The 18,873-nt window shown below is 44.2% G+C and overlaps 1 protein-coding gene across 1 annotated transcript in view; it reads right to left on the bottom strand.

Moving 5' to 3' along the window:
• Positions 1 to 5,678, bottom strand: part of LOC121614840 (complement component C8 beta chain-like) — a 32,014-nt gene extending 26,336 nt beyond the window's left edge. Inside the window, exon 1 of the mRNA XM_041948926.1 lies at positions 5,609 to 5,678. Coding sequence (XP_041804860.1) covers positions 5,609 to 5,678 — 70 coding nt within the window. The remainder of the gene's footprint in view (positions 1 to 5,608) is intronic.
• Between the last annotated feature and the right edge of the window lie 13,195 nt (positions 5,679 to 18,873).

Here is an 18,873-nt window from a genome sequence, read left to right on the forward strand (position 1 = left end):
CACTGAGGACACTTTACCATCACCTATCGCAGGACACTGTGGGGCGTCCACACAGTGAGCTCGGGTGGAAGGTTACGAGTTGGCTGAGAAATGATGCTTACGCCTACGCCTCACCCACGCCCATAGTTCCCATGGGTGCTATTGGGGGTGACAAACCAGCTTGAATGGCTGCTATTGAGGGGAATCATCACGGTCCAGTGCTCACTCACAATCCACCAGGCCCTCCCTGGGTGATGGATGCTGGGTGGTGGGACGTTGGTGTGAGACAGGGGGGCATTTGCAAAATGTGTGTCTGGATGGCCTCGGGCTTTACCGCCCTTCTCCCTCCCATCCCTGTTGCTGATTATTCTGTCTGTCAATCTCTGCAGCTGCCCTGACACCACCTTGACACTGACACCTTTCTCATTTCGTCTCTGTGCTGTCTGCCGTCGCGCTGTTTTGATTACGAGGGTGTGAGCCTCGAGCGCTGTCTCGTGTGTCTACAGTGTGTAAACCATCCCCTCATAACCTGTGCTGGGTTTGTCAGCCGCAAAACACCGACTCCCAGCGCATTTACGCAAGGAGATAGCAGGATTTCAAAATCAAGGTCACCGGCACCTTGGAGAATTTAATGGTTTTGAGGCCCCTTGCTCACTCAATTCTAGGTCATGAGCGGCTACAGTACATCAGTTAACGGCACATTTAAGGAGCTGGCTAAGATTTGTCTGAGAAGAGAAAAAGGTTTAACATCCCTAACAAAGACTATCAGGCTGCAATCAAAGACATATTACACCAAAATGACTTTATTCCACCCTACATCACATAGTATTACCATCCATACAACATCTACCATAAGACAAGGGTAATATCTTCTTTCATTCTTCTTTCATTCCTGCAACTTCCAAGTAAAAATCTAAAAGAAAAACCCGAAATTATGAACAAGATCGAATTAACTGGCTTGTGCAAATGGAGAAAAAAAAATGCAAGCTCTTGTCTTGGCTATGCACACCCTCTCACTAATTCATGAGGGCACAATTCTCTAAAGGGGGGGAGGGCTCGACGATGCTAAAGTCATTAAAGTCTCTAAGCAAGTGAATGTCAAATCTGGGTCTAATTCAGACTTGTTTCTCTGCCAGAGAATAATGAGTCTTATATACAGCCACCGTGTACCTCTGAACATCAACCAGATGCAGCCTGGCATGCAACCATGTGGAGAAATGAACATTCCCCTTTTGATGACAAACACACGAAGAAGACAAACTGTAGACGTTGCTATGTACGTGCTGTTCGTTAAACCCCGCAGAACAGATGCAAGAGAGGGTGGACTCCTACGATAAGTATCGCTGTGCCTGGTTCAAACCATCCCTCACACAGTGATTGTAGTCTATGCATACAGTATTATGTATTCCATCCTGATTTTACTGACTCATACACTCTGTAATGTAATGTAAAATGCATGCTGCTCCAGTTGCATTTTAAACACGATCGGTCCAATTCAGTGCAGCTCTCTCAGATGAGCTCTAACCAGATGTTCTGTGCCATTTGTTTCTTTACATACAGCGTGCCGTTTCCCCTAATAACACTTCGGGAGAGATTTAGAGGTTTATGCGCAGATCCTCAAAAAGTAGGCCTTGCATACCGAATGAGAGTCTTGACACAGTGGCATAACTCGTACGCTACGTGCTCTGGGTTCAGATCCAGACGAGCGAGTGCGCTGTATTTGAAAACATAAGAGCTGCGGGGCATGCTGTTTCATGTTGTTACACACTGTAAGAAAGAAGAAGAGAGCGGGAGAAGGTGTGTGCGTGTGTGTGTGTTGGGGTGACACATATTCCTCTGGCTTTCTGGATTTACAATTACCCAAGGTTGAATGGTCCTCACAATATTTCTGGCCCATAAGTCCGATGCTCATAATCTGTCTGACAGAGGGCTGCCTAAAGCATTGTCTACTGTTAGTCTGCGTCTAAGTGTATCCTACACATAGGACAACATGCCTGCCATTTGGGAGTCCTGGTGGGCTGAGATGCATGCGTCCTGGGTTAGAATCCAGCTTGGGATCTCTTTCGCATCCCTCTGCCCCCAATATTTCCTGTTGCCTCTATTTTCTAAAGCCTTCAACTTCCCTAAAATTGCCAAATCTTCAAAAATGGAGCTGAGATTTAACAGCCTGGACATCAGAGGGCCTCAAATCAAACGCTACCATCACCCACCCGGCACACAGGCCCTGCACCAGGACCATGGAGAGAACAATTACTGTTCGCCGTGCTCCATACTGTTTCAGGGCTTGTCTCTGATCACAGTGTTGCATCCTCCTCCTTGCCACGCTAGAATGGGGACAGGGAAGGGACAGATGGCAACAGATGGAGAGTCAGAAGTGCCCCTCCAGATATAAGGACTTGGCAACAAGAAACTTTTTGTTGGGGATCCGGGCATCGAGGCAGCTTAACCTTTGAACCTCTCTGAGTGTGTATCTGTGTCCGCTTGTCTCTTCCTGTCAGTGTCCCAGTCTGTTAGTAGGCCACACACGCCATCCACTATAGCTATAATGAGAGTGTATGGCGATGCCTACTAAGTCATGTGTTCACCTACATGCAGCGTATGATGCTAGCCATTATTTTGCGTGCCTCTGCACAGGACGTTTGAAATGAAAACAGTATCAGTGGAGGGGGCTGATGACTTTAAGCAGCAGTGAAGAGAATGGATGTCTAAGGAAGGCAAATCTGTCCCCGCCATCTGCCTCCCCCACGTGCACAAAATAACTTTCATAAGCCTCAGCAAACACACAGATACACATTTACAAACACTAACAGCAGCACGCGTTCCCCGTCCAAGACACACCGATGTCAAAATTCCTCCATCCGGCTAACACAAGATCGAGGTTTTGGTTTAATGACTAATCGTTAAAGCAGTTACAGAGTTAATGAGGGGTATTGTGCACATCGTCAGTGCAGTGGATAGACCACTGAATCACTGCAGAGTTACACACAGGTATTGATGTGTGCTGGATGGTGACGGGTGAGATCGTTCGTCAGGTGGGGGCTCCATGGTGCTATTATCATCACACAGCAGTGTGATGAACGGCCGGATAAGCGTACCTGCAAATGATTTGGTCCAATGTGGGAAATAGTGTTTGAAGAGGGTGAAATGGTTAGTGTTTGTATTGCCTCTTACAATCTTTCAAATGTCATACAGTCAGTAGGAGAGGTGACGGGTGATTTAATCTGCTCTTTCTATATCCGTTTGCTGGGTCTCCTTCCTTCCCCCCCCCTCTCTCAATGTCCCTCTGTCCTCCATTCCTTGTCTCTCTTTTTGAAATGAATCATTTTTTGTGCACAGCTTACAGTGGGAGAGCAACAGTTGCTATGGAGATAGAGTAAAGCCACGCATGTAAAGCAATTCTGTTGATGGATGGAGGGGAGCTTTGGCTTTACCACGGCAGGCACAGTTCACTGCAGAGAGGTTTTATTTTTCCAAATGGTTTTCCAACGAGTGCCATGACACCCCCACGAAACAAAACACAAGATAGTGTGTCCAGCGCGAGCTTAATAGTTCTATTTTTCTCTGATATTCCCTCTTTAAGTGAATCACAAAGCTGAAAAGGGCATGCGTGAAGGCTGGAAATATTCTAGATTTTCCTTATAATCAATAAATCCCATAAAAACACCAAAACCAACAATGGATTTATACTGCTAGCATGTGCCTGTTTAGCCATGAAAATTCAGAATTGAAATAACGAATTACTGAGTAACACATTAGAATAACGTGATTACGTTTTTCAGTAACAAATAGTTTTAGGCATTGAAGTTTAAAATTTCTCTAATAACATAACAGTTATGTTTTGTTAGTTTGATGTTTCATGTGCAGGGGCAGGTGTAGCACGCTTTAGCTTGGCTCTGGGGCTGGAGGTTTGGCAGGTAGCTAGGCTTTGGTAAAGGAAGAGGAACATGAATACCGGTCACTTAGCGGCGAGCCAGCCGTTTCGAGGACGTACGAACCCTGTTGCTTCACTGTGAATACGGGACTTTTAGAGGGATGCGAGCAGTCAGCTCGGCGAAGCTAGCTAGATGGTTAGCGGTAACCTCAAAAGTGTGAAGTTTGGTATGTTGCTTGTTAAATGTCATTTTCTACATTTCACTTTCTATTTCTACACATGTTGAATACTTAGACATATTGGGAAATATGGTTATTGACTTTCTTGGCTTGTGTTAGGTAAGAAGACAGATCTTATATTTCTTAGCGTTTAACTTAAAGATAAAGTCTGAAGAAGGTTAGATTTGAGCTGAAGCAGTGAACCGCACCTGCAAAGCTTACAAATTAACATGCCACATCTTTACTTCGTACAAGAAACAAATGTACAACGAATAACAGATTCACACATGCTTGGTTTTGGTCTTTCTGTGGGTTTTACTTAGATAGATAGATAGATAGATAGATAGATAGACAGACAGACAGACAGACAGACAGACAGATATACTTTATTTATCCCAAGCTGGGAAATTGTTGACAAGATGAAAAATATACAATGACGGCAACCTTATCCTTTAAATAACAACAATTTCTTTTTTTGCTTCCAGACCACATGAATATAAACAGTCCTTGTCTCAATACTAGTCATTAACCTGATCCTCGGCAGTGTCCTTCACCTGGCCCCAGCCTGCTCACAGTCACTACAAGCTGTGCTGCCTGACAGTCTGTATGCATTCACATTTCCATTTATATGGATCTAAATAGCATCTTTTCTGATTGTGACAATGGGCCCTGCAGCACATGTGATTAACATGGTAAAGTCAGGGGGTGATAGCCTGTGCTGATAGCCCCCACTGATGAGCCGCATGGCCACGTGTGTAATAGCTCCCTTGCTCAGCTCTCCCCCCTCCACTTAACTCAAATCAATGGGCCCTCCTCCAGCCCAGCCATTTATCTGAGCAAGCCGACAGGGCCGGTGAAACAGCCGCAGAGGACCTGGCCCCGCGGCCTCGTTACAGCCGGCCCGCAGGAGCCAGATTTACCGGACTAGATGGAGTGGCTTTATTCATGGATGGAGAAATGAGAAAAAGAGGATGAAGAGAGTGAGAGCAAATGAGAAAGCATCCTCATCCTTCCCCCTTCCCTGTGAATCTCGCTCTTTCTACCCCTCTATCTCCTCTTCTTTCCTCCTCTCTGCCAATTCAATCCCATTTCATTCTCCCAGTGAACGTTCGGAGAATGCCTCGTCCTATTACATCACTTATGCTGTTCATCAAAGCGACAGGGTGTGAATTACCCTGTCCATGACACCTAAATCATGGCGCTACCAAACCCTGGGGCTACATGGAATAGCTGTTACTACATCTGGATCCCTGGGATGAGACAGGGAGACTCTCGGCGGGCTTGATTGAGTGAAGCTTCTTTCCATGTAGCCCAGCGTTATTAAGCTCCATCCAAACATGACTTAAGGTTATGTTCACTGCCTGCCAAACACGAGAAAGCTGCCAGTTTCCCATTTTGTCCTGAATCCCTTTTCTACATGTTTCTTGTCCCTCGAGTTCTTTTCTCTCAGCGTTACAAATCAGACTTTTATCTCAATCCTCATTGATTACATGCACCATATGAACCTCATATTTGACATGCTAAGTCGAATGTGACATACCTTTGATCCTCCTGGACTCCTTTCGCTGGCTGGTTTTGACACCTGGCTGGAGCTCGGCCTCCGCTGACATCCTCCACTGCTGAGTCCCTAGTCCTGCTCACAGCAGATCCACCATGAGTTAGCAGCACGATAGCTAATCCTCCCAACTCCCAGTGTCCAGTTCCCCCCACTCCAGTCTTTCTCACAGTCGCTCTTTGGTGGAGAAAATCTTGTTCAAATCCATGATGAGATGTCTGGTACTCCTCAAGACATGAAGATCCAGCATTGATCGCTGCGCTCCTTCACTGTTGGCCCATTGTGTTTGAGTACTGCTAAACAACACATGAAAAGATGATTAAATTATAGGCTGGGTGATCCTCTCGAGAGCAGCCTCAGATCAGATTTGACATCTTCTGGAGTGTACCTGAGTTCTCTCCGTGAAGGTCAAGTATCACATTGTCCACTGTTGCTCTTTTCTGAGGGTCCACCTATTGCTCAGGAGTAATTCCCCCCGGGGGAGACTGCAGCATTGATTGAATGAAATATTGTTCTTCAGAGAGGGTCAGTGGATATTATTCTTTGGTAGAGTACTTCAGATGCAGTCCAACAGCCCATCACAGTCTCTTGCTTCAAGCACTGCAAGACGAAGACACAAGAATAACAGTCAATGTTAAACTGGGGGTGGTTAAAAATTAAAATGACAAACACATGCCCCTTGATCACTCATTACAACAATAAGTTAGCGTACAAAATGGCAGGCACCAATTTAACAAATCAACAAAGATGTTATTATCTCTTCTGGATCATCAATCCTTAATGAGAGTGCAGCAAATGCGTGCTGTTCAGCGCCCACCCTTGAAGGAGACCTGTGGCAAAATATTTGACACTCTTGTTTTATGTAGTGCTTGTGAGTAAATATAGAACATTAAAGCATGACCGACGCTTCTGTGCGTGCAAAGCAAATTTTCAGAAGATGGATTGTAGATGCTCCCAGCTCAGGCAAACAGCACGAGAGGAGGGGAAGTAGCAGAGAGCGATGAATGACAGGCTGTTTCAAAGCAAACTAGTAGAAATCCTGGCACACCCGTCCATAAACTGGAACCCCCACATTGTGCTTTAATGCCCTTGAATCATCCACTGCTAACACGGGGGCCGTGCCAAGCTGGCACTGTGGCTGGCACCGTTTCTGTTGGCATGGTGATAGGCCATTGTTGGAGAAAGAGGCCTTCAGCCTACCCTGGCCTGAAAAGAGCTGCAGCACATCGAGCACCGGGAACACATTATCCTGTGTGACATTGTGTGACATTGTGAGTGTGTGTGGTGAGCGTGAGAGAGCGTGTCATTTTTAATGTGTTTTAAAAATTCATTTTATTTACAGTAGATATCTTCCTCTTCCTGTAACTGTAAATGTTGTAAGATTTAGACTTGGCTTGTTAAAGGGTCACTCACTCAAATTACAGAGAGCATATCCTCTCACCGTGCGGCATCCTCCGGGCTGAAAGATGAAGCCAACGAAGTGTCAAAACCTGCAGTTCCTTCAATGGCCACTTGAGGCCTGCTCCAATAGTGAATAAAAAGTCCCCCATATAAAAATGTCCCTCTTTACAGCAGAATTAAACATGTTTAAAGCCTGGTATAAAAACAGTTTTGGTCTTAATTGTTAATTTCATTTTAACTTAATGACAACTGTAGGGGAGGATTTTTATATAACTCACTTGTGTAAACCATATTAAGGCTTAAAATTATTCATAATTAAGGTCATGGCTGCTTTGAGTGAGCCGCTAGGTTTCAGCAACCAAGCAAACTGCTCACAAATGTAACCACAACAGTTTTTGTACTTCCTGTGCACCATCTCAGGATGACAGAACAGCCAAATTACTGACTGTGCAAATGTTAAAGGATAACTTTCGTTTTTTACAACCTGGACTTTATTTGTAGCATTAATTACGACCATTTAGACACCCCGACAACTTTGGTGGCATTTGGAGTCGTTTTGAAGAAATTAGCCCCAGAGGAGCGGCGCGTATATCCGTATAATGCGAGTAATCGGGGCACCTGTGCGTAGCCTCTATAAACGCATAATCTGCGGCGAAACTCGTTCATATTCCAACATTTTGTTATGATATGCTGGTGCTATTCCCCTCTGAGCCCGTGGTGGCATGTTATCAACATCCAGTGTCTCTAGACAACTACTTCTGACGTGGATGATGTCATTTTCGAGCGCCGCGCGCTGCAAGCAGCCAGCCACAACACGGCTAACTCTGCGGGGGTCGGCTAGTTTAGCTGTAGTTTGCGACTGTTATTTTTCACTGAGGTATATGGTCAGATCAAGCATGATCAGGGGTAAACTGATGTCTGGAATGGAGACCACTTTTAGTTGTGGTATGTGAGGCTACGAAGGGTCAGATAAAGAATAGATAAACCAGAGGTAGTAATGTTTAGGGGGCTATTAGGACTATTAACTTTAGATGTAGACATAGATTGTCACAAAGGAGAACATTCCTCAGTGGGACAATGCCCAGAGCATAATCTGGTCTGTAGGATGAGAAAGGTATGGGTGGAGTTAGATAAACAGTCATGCTATATATTGTGTTGTCTGTATGTTAAGGGCAGAGTCTTCTGATCTGACCCTGAAGCTCTCTCGGATGGCCGGCATCTGATCTGATACTGCTTGTTAATAAAGGTCTCTTCAATTCAAGCTTGTATCAGCGGAGTTCTTTCTACATCATCATCATACCACTGCTTGGCAGGACCTGGCTGATAAACTTCATCACAAAATGGATGAATATTTTTCCAACTCTGAGGTGGTGGACGATGACTTTGTTTACGATGGACGTCCTTACCGTTTTGAGCTAGAGTACACGGACGAAAAGCTCGTTGAAAGGAGGACGCGGAGGCAGAGAGAGGAACAGCTGGCCAAACAACAACAAACGGCTGCGCGTCCACGAGTAGTCGGTAACTGGTGGTGTTCTTGTGGACAATGTTCATCGATGACAACAGAGGAGGATGTGTCAATAAATGTCTGTATCACAACACTGGAGGATTTCCACGCAATGATAAACCGGGCTGTGGTGGAGACGTTTTTTCGTGTCCCTAAAGTGAACTGGAAGACCCAGCCAAAGCCTGCAGGACCAAATGGGCAACTTTCGACTGAGTAAGTAGCTTACACACATGTATAGATTGTTTATTTGCCTTGGTTTTGTTTGCCAGAAGTTTATCATTGCGCGGTAATCCTCCAGTGTTGTGACACAGACATTTATTGACACATCCAGAGGCGTATCTCCTGGCCGCAAGTCCCACTCTGAGCAACAGAGGCATTCCTCCTCTGTTGTCATCGATGAACATTGTCCACAAGAACACCACCAGTTACCGTCTACTCGTGGACGCGCAGCCGTTTGTTGTTGTTTGGCGAGCTGTTCCTCTCTCTGCCTCCGCGTCCTCCTTTCAACGAGCTTTTCGTCCGTGTACTCTAGCTCAAAACGGTAAGGACGTCCATCGTAAACAAAGTCATCGTCCACCACCTCAGAGTTGGAAAAATATTCATCCATTTTGTGAAAAATAACAGTCGCAAACTACAGCTAAACTAGCCGACCGCCGCAGAGTTAGCCGTGTTGTGGCTGGCTGCTGGCAGTGCGCGGCGCTCGAAAATGACGTCATCCACGTCAGAAGTAGTTGTCTAGAGACACTGGATGTTGATAACATGCCACCACGGGCTCAGAGGGGAATAGCGCCAGCATATCTTAACAAAATATTGGAATATGAACGAGTTTCGTCGCAGATTATGCGTTTATAGAGGCTACGCACGGGTGCCCCGATAACTCGCATTGTACGGATATACGCGCCGCTCCTCTGGGGCTAATTTCTTCAAAATGACTCCAAATGCCACCAAAGTTGTCTGGGTGTCTAAATGGTCGTAATTAATGCTACAAATAAAGTCCAGGTTGTAAAAAACGAAAGTTATCCTTTAACTGTAACTAGATACCAACCTACAGAAAAATAGTCTGTGACTGATCTCAGAACTCACCACAAACTCATGTTCTTTCTGTTCATTTCCTTCAGTTTCTTCTTATAAAGCTACCTTGCATAGTCTTGTCTTTGCCTACATTTGTATCTCCTAGAATGATTCATCTCCACTTGCACTTGACTTTAAATGCAATTGTTTAGTTGCAGCAACTTGCTTCGCATTCAGTTTGAACGCACTTTGAGACCTCTCGTCCACCCCAATAACATAATAGAAGGAAATTGAATTTAATTTCCGCTGCTCACATAATTTAAACATGCCATTTCCAAAATTCAATATAACAGCAATATATCTTTTCAGAAACAGTGTCCTCGTTAATCTGGATAATCCACAGACCTCAATGTGAGCAGTTTTCATTGGAACTACTGTCTATTGAAAAAATAGTCCCAAAGAAAGCTATTCACAGCGAGGATTGTGGATTATCCAGAGTAACTGGGACACTGTCTCAGGATAAAGATGTTGCTGTTAAGACGTTGCTGCAAATGGAATTCCATTCATCACCGCTGTATTGTAGCGGTGCTGAAAATCTTCAGAGACAGATAAATCAAAACTTTGGAACATAAAACCAAAACTATCCGCAGTAGTAGCCACATTTCTGACCTCAGTGCTAAATTTGCCCGCGGTTCGGTCACATAGCGTCGCCTTCGCAAACCTTAGGAGAAAATCTATACTATTGTGCCATTTATCCAGACGCTTGCTGTGTCTTCAGAGGCATCTTTGTGATCCCACAGGTGTCTTCTGTCTGTGCAGCACTCTACATTAAGTCCCTGATTCTGTGGCAGTGGCCAGGTCACAAATGGGGCATCATAAACACTTTTATTTCCCTCTTGTTTTGCAGTATGGCCTTCCAGATTTTTTTCAGATGCATAGCTTTGTGCATTCCTGTATGTTATGCATTTAAAAAACGCCATACAGAGTCTCCTTGTCCTACTGCAGACAAGTCCTTCAACCCTCCTGTTATTCCAGATTGAACTGCGATGTTAAGACACATTTCACTTCTTGAACAGCAGCACATTGCGATTGCCTCGTCGCCACCCGTTGTCCTTGTGCATGGCTGTCCTAGACCATGTGTCACCCCTCATGTGAGGCAGATAATGTCACCCAGGACCAGGGGAAGGGGCAGTTTCCCCATAAGCATGTCTCAGAAAGAGCCTTGGAGTGTCAGCGATGGAAGAGGTATTTTCCATGTCAAAAAGAACCTTATCAGAATGTAATTTTCATTACCAACGAGGGAGATATGCCTCATTGTCTTAGACGGAAGAGTGATTTAATGTGATGTACGGCTGCTTGTCAAAAGCAATGCTATCTAGGTCACCCAGACTCCCCAATCTGCTCTGTGTTTTAACAGCTCCCAGTGTCTCTCATGATTTGGGTCAGAGTTAACGAGCATCACTTGTTTCTCCAGCTACTCTCAACTGTTAGGGGATGACAAAAGCCCTTGACAAAAGCCACCCTTTATTTATTAATTTGTTCACTTTAGGACTACCTCTCTCAAGCGCAAAAGAAAAGTTCCTTGAGGGAAGTCAGTTTTATTTCTGCTTGCATTTCTTTATTTCCTTCCATCACCCCACCACTGCCTTTGTCTCTGTCTGCCTATATTTCACAAATCATCTCTTGAGATGTCTGTTTCCTGCTTGCATCAGAATTTTTACCCTGTGACTGGATTATTGAACTAAAACAAGCATGCGGTGAGAAAACCTGATGTATGGAAAGTCTCTCTTCCTTAACATTAAGCATATCAATCATGCAAGCCATTGATTTTGCAGACGAGGCGTTTGAGTGTACTGTATACCTTCACACAGTGAACTAGACCCCCTGGGCAACATGCGGGTACATATATCTTGTCATGCAGCTTCAGTGCTTTGGGAGAACATGTGATCTGAATCTTTTTCATGAGGAGAAACCTTTTTTTTTTCATTGTTTTCATCAGTTTGCCAGAAAGATCCCTGCAACCTTTGGTGAGTTGAAGTGCAGGTCAATCAAAACACTTACATTGTAAACTGCCATAATGACCAAAAATAACATATAGAGTCTTGTTACGGCTTTTGGTTCTCCATAATTATGTATTTAATGCGCATACACTTTGCTTGATATGATCATTTGTTTGCAATGAAATAAAGGCTATAATTTATATCTTTGATTTATGTTAGTGAGACAAAGGGTTGTAATTTCCAACAATTATATTGAGTTCTATCTTCCTCGCCTCCGTGAATGAAAGCGATTCATTAAGTCTGATCAGAATTTCTGTCATGTTCACCGTCTCAGAAATATAATGGGCAATCACCGAACACGCGTTGATTTTTAAATCAGATCATTCTTGAGATTTTTTTTTTCAAGACGCAGCATTCCAGTAAGCAACATTTCCTCCTGAGACTGGTGTTTAATAGACTGCACAATCAACCTCATATTGTGAGACAAGCCGCCGTGCATCCTGCCACCGATGAGTAACAAAGGTTGAACAGCCATCTATCACTGGATATGGCCAATTACACCTCCATTCACTGTGGTCCCGACGGAAGGCGCAGTCTGTGCTCTTCAGCTTGCATGTGACTGCGGAGGAGCAGGGAGGCCCCATCCCCCGGACCATCTCCGTCTCTTCCTGGCCAAGGCTGGCATGGCCCGGGGCTGGTGGAACGTTTGTTCGACAGACCGGCTTTGGCACCTCGCGCTGGTCATCTTTGTTACAAAACGCCCCCCAGCTTATGGAGTAGGACACAACTGTCACAACCTGGCCTAGCAAAGCTCCTCTGAATAGCCCTGCTGTGTCACCTTGTGTCACCTATGGCAGGGAAGGCCGTCCAACTACTGCTATATCCTCTCCATACCTAAAGCCTTTAATCTGTACTGTTGCCAAATGTTTTCTTTTTCCAGGGCTAGATGTTTTATTCTATTGCACATCAGCCTTTACTGCAGCCTCACAATCAACAACAAGGTCGTCTCATGCGGCCTTACAAGATAAGCTGATAGCCCTGGAATCTAAGATAAGGTTAATTTGCTTTTTCTGGACTAATGAGATTCCTGAGTAGCGAGTGGTTGACTGACATATGGGTCTTTAGGGTAACACTGCAATCTATTAACACTTCAGACCATATGATTCAGTCAGTTCATCATGTTGCACACAATCTTGGCTTGCTTTAAGGCCACAGAGACACAATGCACGATAACAAGCCTGGAGTCTGCCATGCTAGCAGCTCTGTGAGGTTGTACTTTGGCACAGAGGAGCTTTGAGCTGAATGCTCACAATGCTAACATGAACATGCTAATGTGAGCATGTTGACAATGTGCAGTAGGTTTACCATGTTCACCGCCTTAGTAGTTAGTTTCGTGCTATCATTTGCTACTTAGCATTGAACTCAAAGCACAGCTGAGGCTGATGGGAATGTCATTTACAAGTAGATAATTGTAAACACACTAAAATTTTGACTTGATGATGAACACTCAAACTACCACAGTTCGTAAACTGTCAACCTCATGGTGGCGCTAGAGGAAAAGTCATTTCTAAATCAGTATATCCTCTGGGAAAGACAAATATCTGTAGGCCTGCTCAATTTCATGGCATGTCCTCCAATATTTGTCAAGATATTTCGCTCTGGACTAAATGAGTGGACTGACTGCAAGCACGGCTGTATCCCATCAGGGCTAGAAAGGACCACCTAATGACAATAGGTCATGAAAATGGCTAAATTACCAAGCTTTCTTTTAGCAAATGTGAACATTTTCATGTAATTGAAGCAGAAGAAACGAGATCAACTCGTCTGCATTAACATCGCACAATAAACAAAACCATTCCCTCTGATATGTGCAGGGATTTATCTGAGGCAAAGCTGAAATATTGTAGCCAAAGAAAGCGAAGGACCTCTCCTTTCTTCTCCGCCTCCTCTGCCTCCCTGGCCTTCCAGGGGGAACTGATAGCCTCTGAGCTCAGGCTGTTCAGCCACGGCCCATTAGTTCACCTCATTCTGACAAGATGGAGGGCCTCTGACGATGGAACAGTCAAGTGTGTGAGCGAGGAGGAGCGGGGGGAAGAAAATAACACACAAAAAAATTCAGTTTGGGCATCTCAAGCGCTCTCGTTTACTTTCTGAGGGAACGAGAAGCCTCATTGCTTCGGGTTCGGCGGCTGCAGCTGGTAAACTAAATAAGCGTTGCTGCACAGTTGCTTTGCTGTGCAGATTTATGTCAGTAAAGGCCTCGGAGCTGTGCACTCAGTTAGGCGTGGCTCCAGCATGGCCGGGCACAGCCACACAGAGGGCAGTGAGGGGCTGCCCTCTGAAGTGCTCCTGCATTATCCTTTTTTCCTTGCTCAGCTGCAGGATAACTGGGCCCAATTCAGACAGTAGAAGAGCGAGGAGCTGACGTGTGTGTGTGTGTGTGAGTGTGTGTGTGTGTGTGTGTGTGTGTGTGTGTGGTAGTCTCTTCAAGTCTGAGACACGAACAAATACGCACACGCTCGCACAGCAGATGTCTCAAGATGCAAATATTAATGGGGTTTATTTTGAAAGTTTGCATTTCTGAGGCTGCTTCTGCCTCTATAACAGACATATTCAGGCTAATAAAGTGTCACTAGCTCCCTATGGTGACAGTAAACAATAGCATGAAAACAAGATAGGCTACATTTCCTCTTTTATTCATCTAATTCCACCCACCGCATGCAGCGGGTCTGGAAACATAGCCGGCGTGAGACTCCTGGACCCCTCAGAACCGTTAATTGGTGGATCTGTCTCTCCAGAACACCTCCTCTAATGTTGCTCTGTGGCTTCCCAGAGGAGTCTTTAATTCACTGTTGATTTGGTTTGTTGTTGTGCTGTGTCTCAGCATCTGAACAGTGTGTTAAAACAGGCTATTTACCACGTTCAGTGGGAGAGAGAACTGGGCAGGCTCCAGACGGCCTGGACAAACACCACGTTACCTCGCAGCCAATCTTTCCTCCTTCTGTCTCTCTTTCCTCTCTTTTTGATTCACTCTGTATTTATCTTTTTAATCTCTACAGCCTTTTTTTTTCACTCTCCCTATTCCATGTCTACCCCCCTTTTCTCTCCCTCCCACTCCTGTTCTCGTCTGCCCTCTTTTCCTTTGTCTCCCTCACTTCCAACATAATGTCTATTTGTGAAAAGAGGTTGAAACGTGTTTTATTTTGCTGCCACCCCCACCCCTGCCTTCTTTTGTGAGTTACAAAAGAACTGTGGATACCTTGGTTTGGTCATTATTTCATGGAGAGAGTAATTAATGAGACAATTAGGGTTTTTTCCTCCCTCTGTGTTCTCTTTGAAATAAATAAATAGCCAAAAGGTGTCCTCTTTAATTGCACACGGGTCATGATTATAATTAAGATACGTAAGCAGCCTTTTTCTGAAACTCCACTGTGAATAACTGTCGCCCTGTTTGTTGTTCTGGCTGCATTCACGTTTTAAAAGGCACAAATTTGGTTCAGCCGCGTTGTGGACAGGCAATATGACTATCAAACACAGCAGAGATCCAGTGTAGCCGAGATAAAAGTGGCCACGATCAAAACCGCTGAGCACAAAAACACCACAGTCAGCGAGACGGCATTAATGAAGCTGAAGGGAAGCACCGAGCAGTCATCTAAAAACACGAACCTTTTTGTTTTTCTGCTTACTGTTTCATCGATGTTGACACACACACACACACACACACACACACACACACACACACACAATGTTGAGGGGTAGTCTCACTTGATTTAAATGAATAAAACACTGTGACATAATTTGGACTAACTAAAATCAAGTTTAGTATCTGGTTCCTCATTACTGTTAAGCTTACAAGGGACTGTAAGTGCCTTGCAGGGAAATGTCCAAAAAATGAAGGCTTATGTATTTTTTCTTTTTGATGAAGGAGGGTCTTCTGAATTTTCTCCCAAGATTCAGACTTTCTCTCAGCCTCCTTTGAGCTGCACAGAGCTGCTGCCAGCTCCTGGTTCATTTAGTCACTGACAGCAAGAACTGCTCACTTAGTAGCTATTGGTTCAAAAATAGAGGTTAGGATGTTAAACTGGACTTTAGTTAAAACATTATTATATGTTTGCCGTGTTGTGAAAGTGACCGTCGCATTAAAAGTGTGATAGACACTTTTTGGCCATTTTGGAAACAAGTTGTCATATCATCACCTTTTAAGTTGATATGATGAACTTGCTCAGTTACAGAACAACATGATCGTTCATCTGGAGTTGTGTCTCCAACCATTTGATGAATGTAAGCTCAACAATCACTATTTTTTAGCTCTGTGTTTGGTCCCTACCAGCTCCTAAGGGGAATATCTGACTGCTCAATGCTCCACTATGTTCACCAGCCAGTCGCTACCTGTGTCTGTCTACCTTTTGGTACTGGGCAGAGAGTGGACAATGGGTTTTTAGAGCATTTGCACTGAAAACAGCTGCCTTCTGGGGACAAAACCTTCATTTTAAAAAATGAGAGCTGTGAGAGTAAACCCAAACAGTTCAGGACGGCTAAACAATGAGCTGAAACTCCACAACGCTCCACAAAGACGAGGGGAGATGATCGTGATGAAAACATTTTGTGTAGTTTCATCACAACGAGTGACCCATTTCACGTTGTCACGTTGTTTTCAGACACATTTGATACTTTGTCATTATAAAAATATAGATGATCTGATTAACCAAATTGTACCAATTCAATATTGTTATGTTTTTGTTACGCTTTATGATGTTATGGGGGGAGGATCCACTAAACATTTTAATAAAGCTGCCAAGGGACTTGCTCCTTCAAAGAATATTTCACGAGATTCAGCCGCCTGCCCCTCTCAATCATTTACATGCAGTTTCTAAAGTCCAGACAAAAAGAGGCGATTACCTTCTTTGTCATTTATTTGTCGAGGTTACACACAATTCATTCAGATGTTACAAATCCCTCAGCTACGAATATATCTGTCATTCCACCATGAAACCGCGCAGCTGGTTTGGGTTGCCTTTCAGACTGCTGCGTTTGGCAGAAATATGCCTGAGAGAAAATATAGGATTGACTGACAGTACATACGAAGGGAAGTTAGCATGTCGAACACTTTTTGCTGTGATAACGCAGATGGGTTATTTGGTTTCCTTTCATGACTCTAGCGTCGTCATAGCCAGCTGCGGGAGCTATTCCAACCACAGAAAGAATCCTTTTCACAAATAAATTATACTATAACCATTGTTAACATCCCAATTAGTGGTCTTTTGCAGTGGTGTGATTTGGTGTTTGCAGCTGTGCTGTAGATATCCTCATTTCCACAAAGTGCTTTTAACAGTTCCTGTCTCTCTCTTGTTGTAGCTCAGTTTCTCCCACTGCGAAGAAACAGGTGTCCTGTAAAAAACTCGACTTTCAAAGAAGCTCACTCACACAAACTGTCGATTCCACTGACAACAATATAGTATGTGCGGGTGTAATTAGCGAATCTCCCGCCACACCTCAACGTCTCTCATTAATCTCTCATGAGTGATTAGGCTGTGGCGACGTATGGAACCACGGGAGGTGTGAAACTGGGTGTGAAACTGTTGTCATCTCATATGTTATCGCACTCTGGAGACTGGGAGGATTAAACCACACCAGGCACAGCCCATTGGCAGCTAATCATGCCGCTAATGATAAGTGAAATATTCCACCGCCTCTCATTACAATGGCATCGCAAGGTCAAGATCTCACACAGGCCGCGAACACAAACACGCAGTGCCACCGCCGTCTCGCTGAGGATCCGCTCCTTCAGCCGCTCATGTTGTTTTGTATAAACCCAAAGCAGAGGCCGGATACAAGCCTGAGTGAAGCCTTCTGAACATGACACTTGATGGCTGATTAGAGTGAAACATCAGGGTAGTCTCCAACTGAGATGCTCTGATGAGAAGTGATCTAAAGGGCCTCGTCAGAGGACGTCATGCTGACCGCTGTTGCTGTGCCAGATGCTTGTCGCGCGGTGCAACTTCACATCAAAAATATAGAATCTGTTCCCTGCAGGCGCCGCTACGAGAGACGTCTCCATTTAATTAAAATAGGTACAAAGTTCCAAATTAGAGCAACTGCAATTACTCAGCCTGGGCAGACATTTAGGAAAATTAAATGTCATCAGCAATTAGAGAGATACATTCATTCTGCGTTTTACTTACATGTCATGTTCTATAGCTTTAGCCAGTCACTGACTTAAACACAGCCCCACCACTTTGCCTAATAATGACATTAATAAATAATCAACTGCAGTGGGAACTTTATGGGACCTCGAGGATCCAGGTTCACTGTATACAGTGAACTGAAATAATAAGGACGTTAAGGCGGCACCTGTATTATGAGCTAATCCCGAGGCTCTGTTTTGCAGAGAGGTTGAAATCTAGTTTAATGGACCTCATTTTTTCAGTTTAATGGCTTACTTGGTGAATATTCCTGAATCAGAGTGAGAGAAACCGGGTGCTCAACGGGGCCCCGCAGCTTATTTTTGCCCCAGGCCCCCCTAGCAAGTTAATCCACTCCTGCTCGGGGATTAATTTTTCCTCTATTTGATTCACGTTCCAGAGTTACATTTAACAGATGTGGCTGCGCTTCTAATTAACAAAAATAGTGTGTTTCAAAAGTTGTTTCACTTCTGCTCTTCTTCTCCCCTCTGCCTCCGTCAGTGAGTAAATGGGTGAGCAACCTCGGATCCTCGGAGTGACATTCATGTGCTACTCATTTGTTTTTTCAAGACTTTGTGAGGGCTAGTTGCTGCAAGCAGATACTGTTTTACAAATTTAATGAAACAAGATGTTGGTGAATATTTTGCAGATACGTTCATGAAGACGTCTGTATGTGGATTAAAAAAATGTGTTGTGACTCAGGTGTCATTACATTTCTCTTAAAGGGACTCTGCTGTTTCCATTTAGCAGGATATAAATGCAATTTTCATTATACGCTCAGTTTATTTGGTACACAAAGCTAAAAAAAAGCTAATGCAGCCTAATATAAATCCAACCTCCATGAAGGTTGTGAGTTGTAGCTGAAACTGTTGTTTCGACACTCAGAGTATGATTATTCTGGAGGCTGCAGTTTTTGGTGCAGTTGCCTTGTATTGCATTACTCAGGGGGCTTATTTTTTATCAACAAGGGGAGAGTAAAGAACAGACACACTACAAACCACAGCCTCCAAAATCACCACAAAGCTAAATGGACGCCCCTTTTAAACAGTTTCATCAAAGAGATGCTTCAGTTGTGTGCGAGTGAATAAACCTCTGCTGTCATTTAATGTTTGATTACTCAAATCTATAAATGATCTAAACAAAGGGAATGTG

Source organism: Chelmon rostratus, chromosome 12 (assembly GCF_017976325.1).
Source record: "Chelmon rostratus isolate fCheRos1 chromosome 12, fCheRos1.pri, whole genome shotgun sequence".
Taxonomy (NCBI): Eukaryota; Metazoa; Chordata; class Actinopteri; order Chaetodontiformes; family Chaetodontidae; genus Chelmon; species Chelmon rostratus.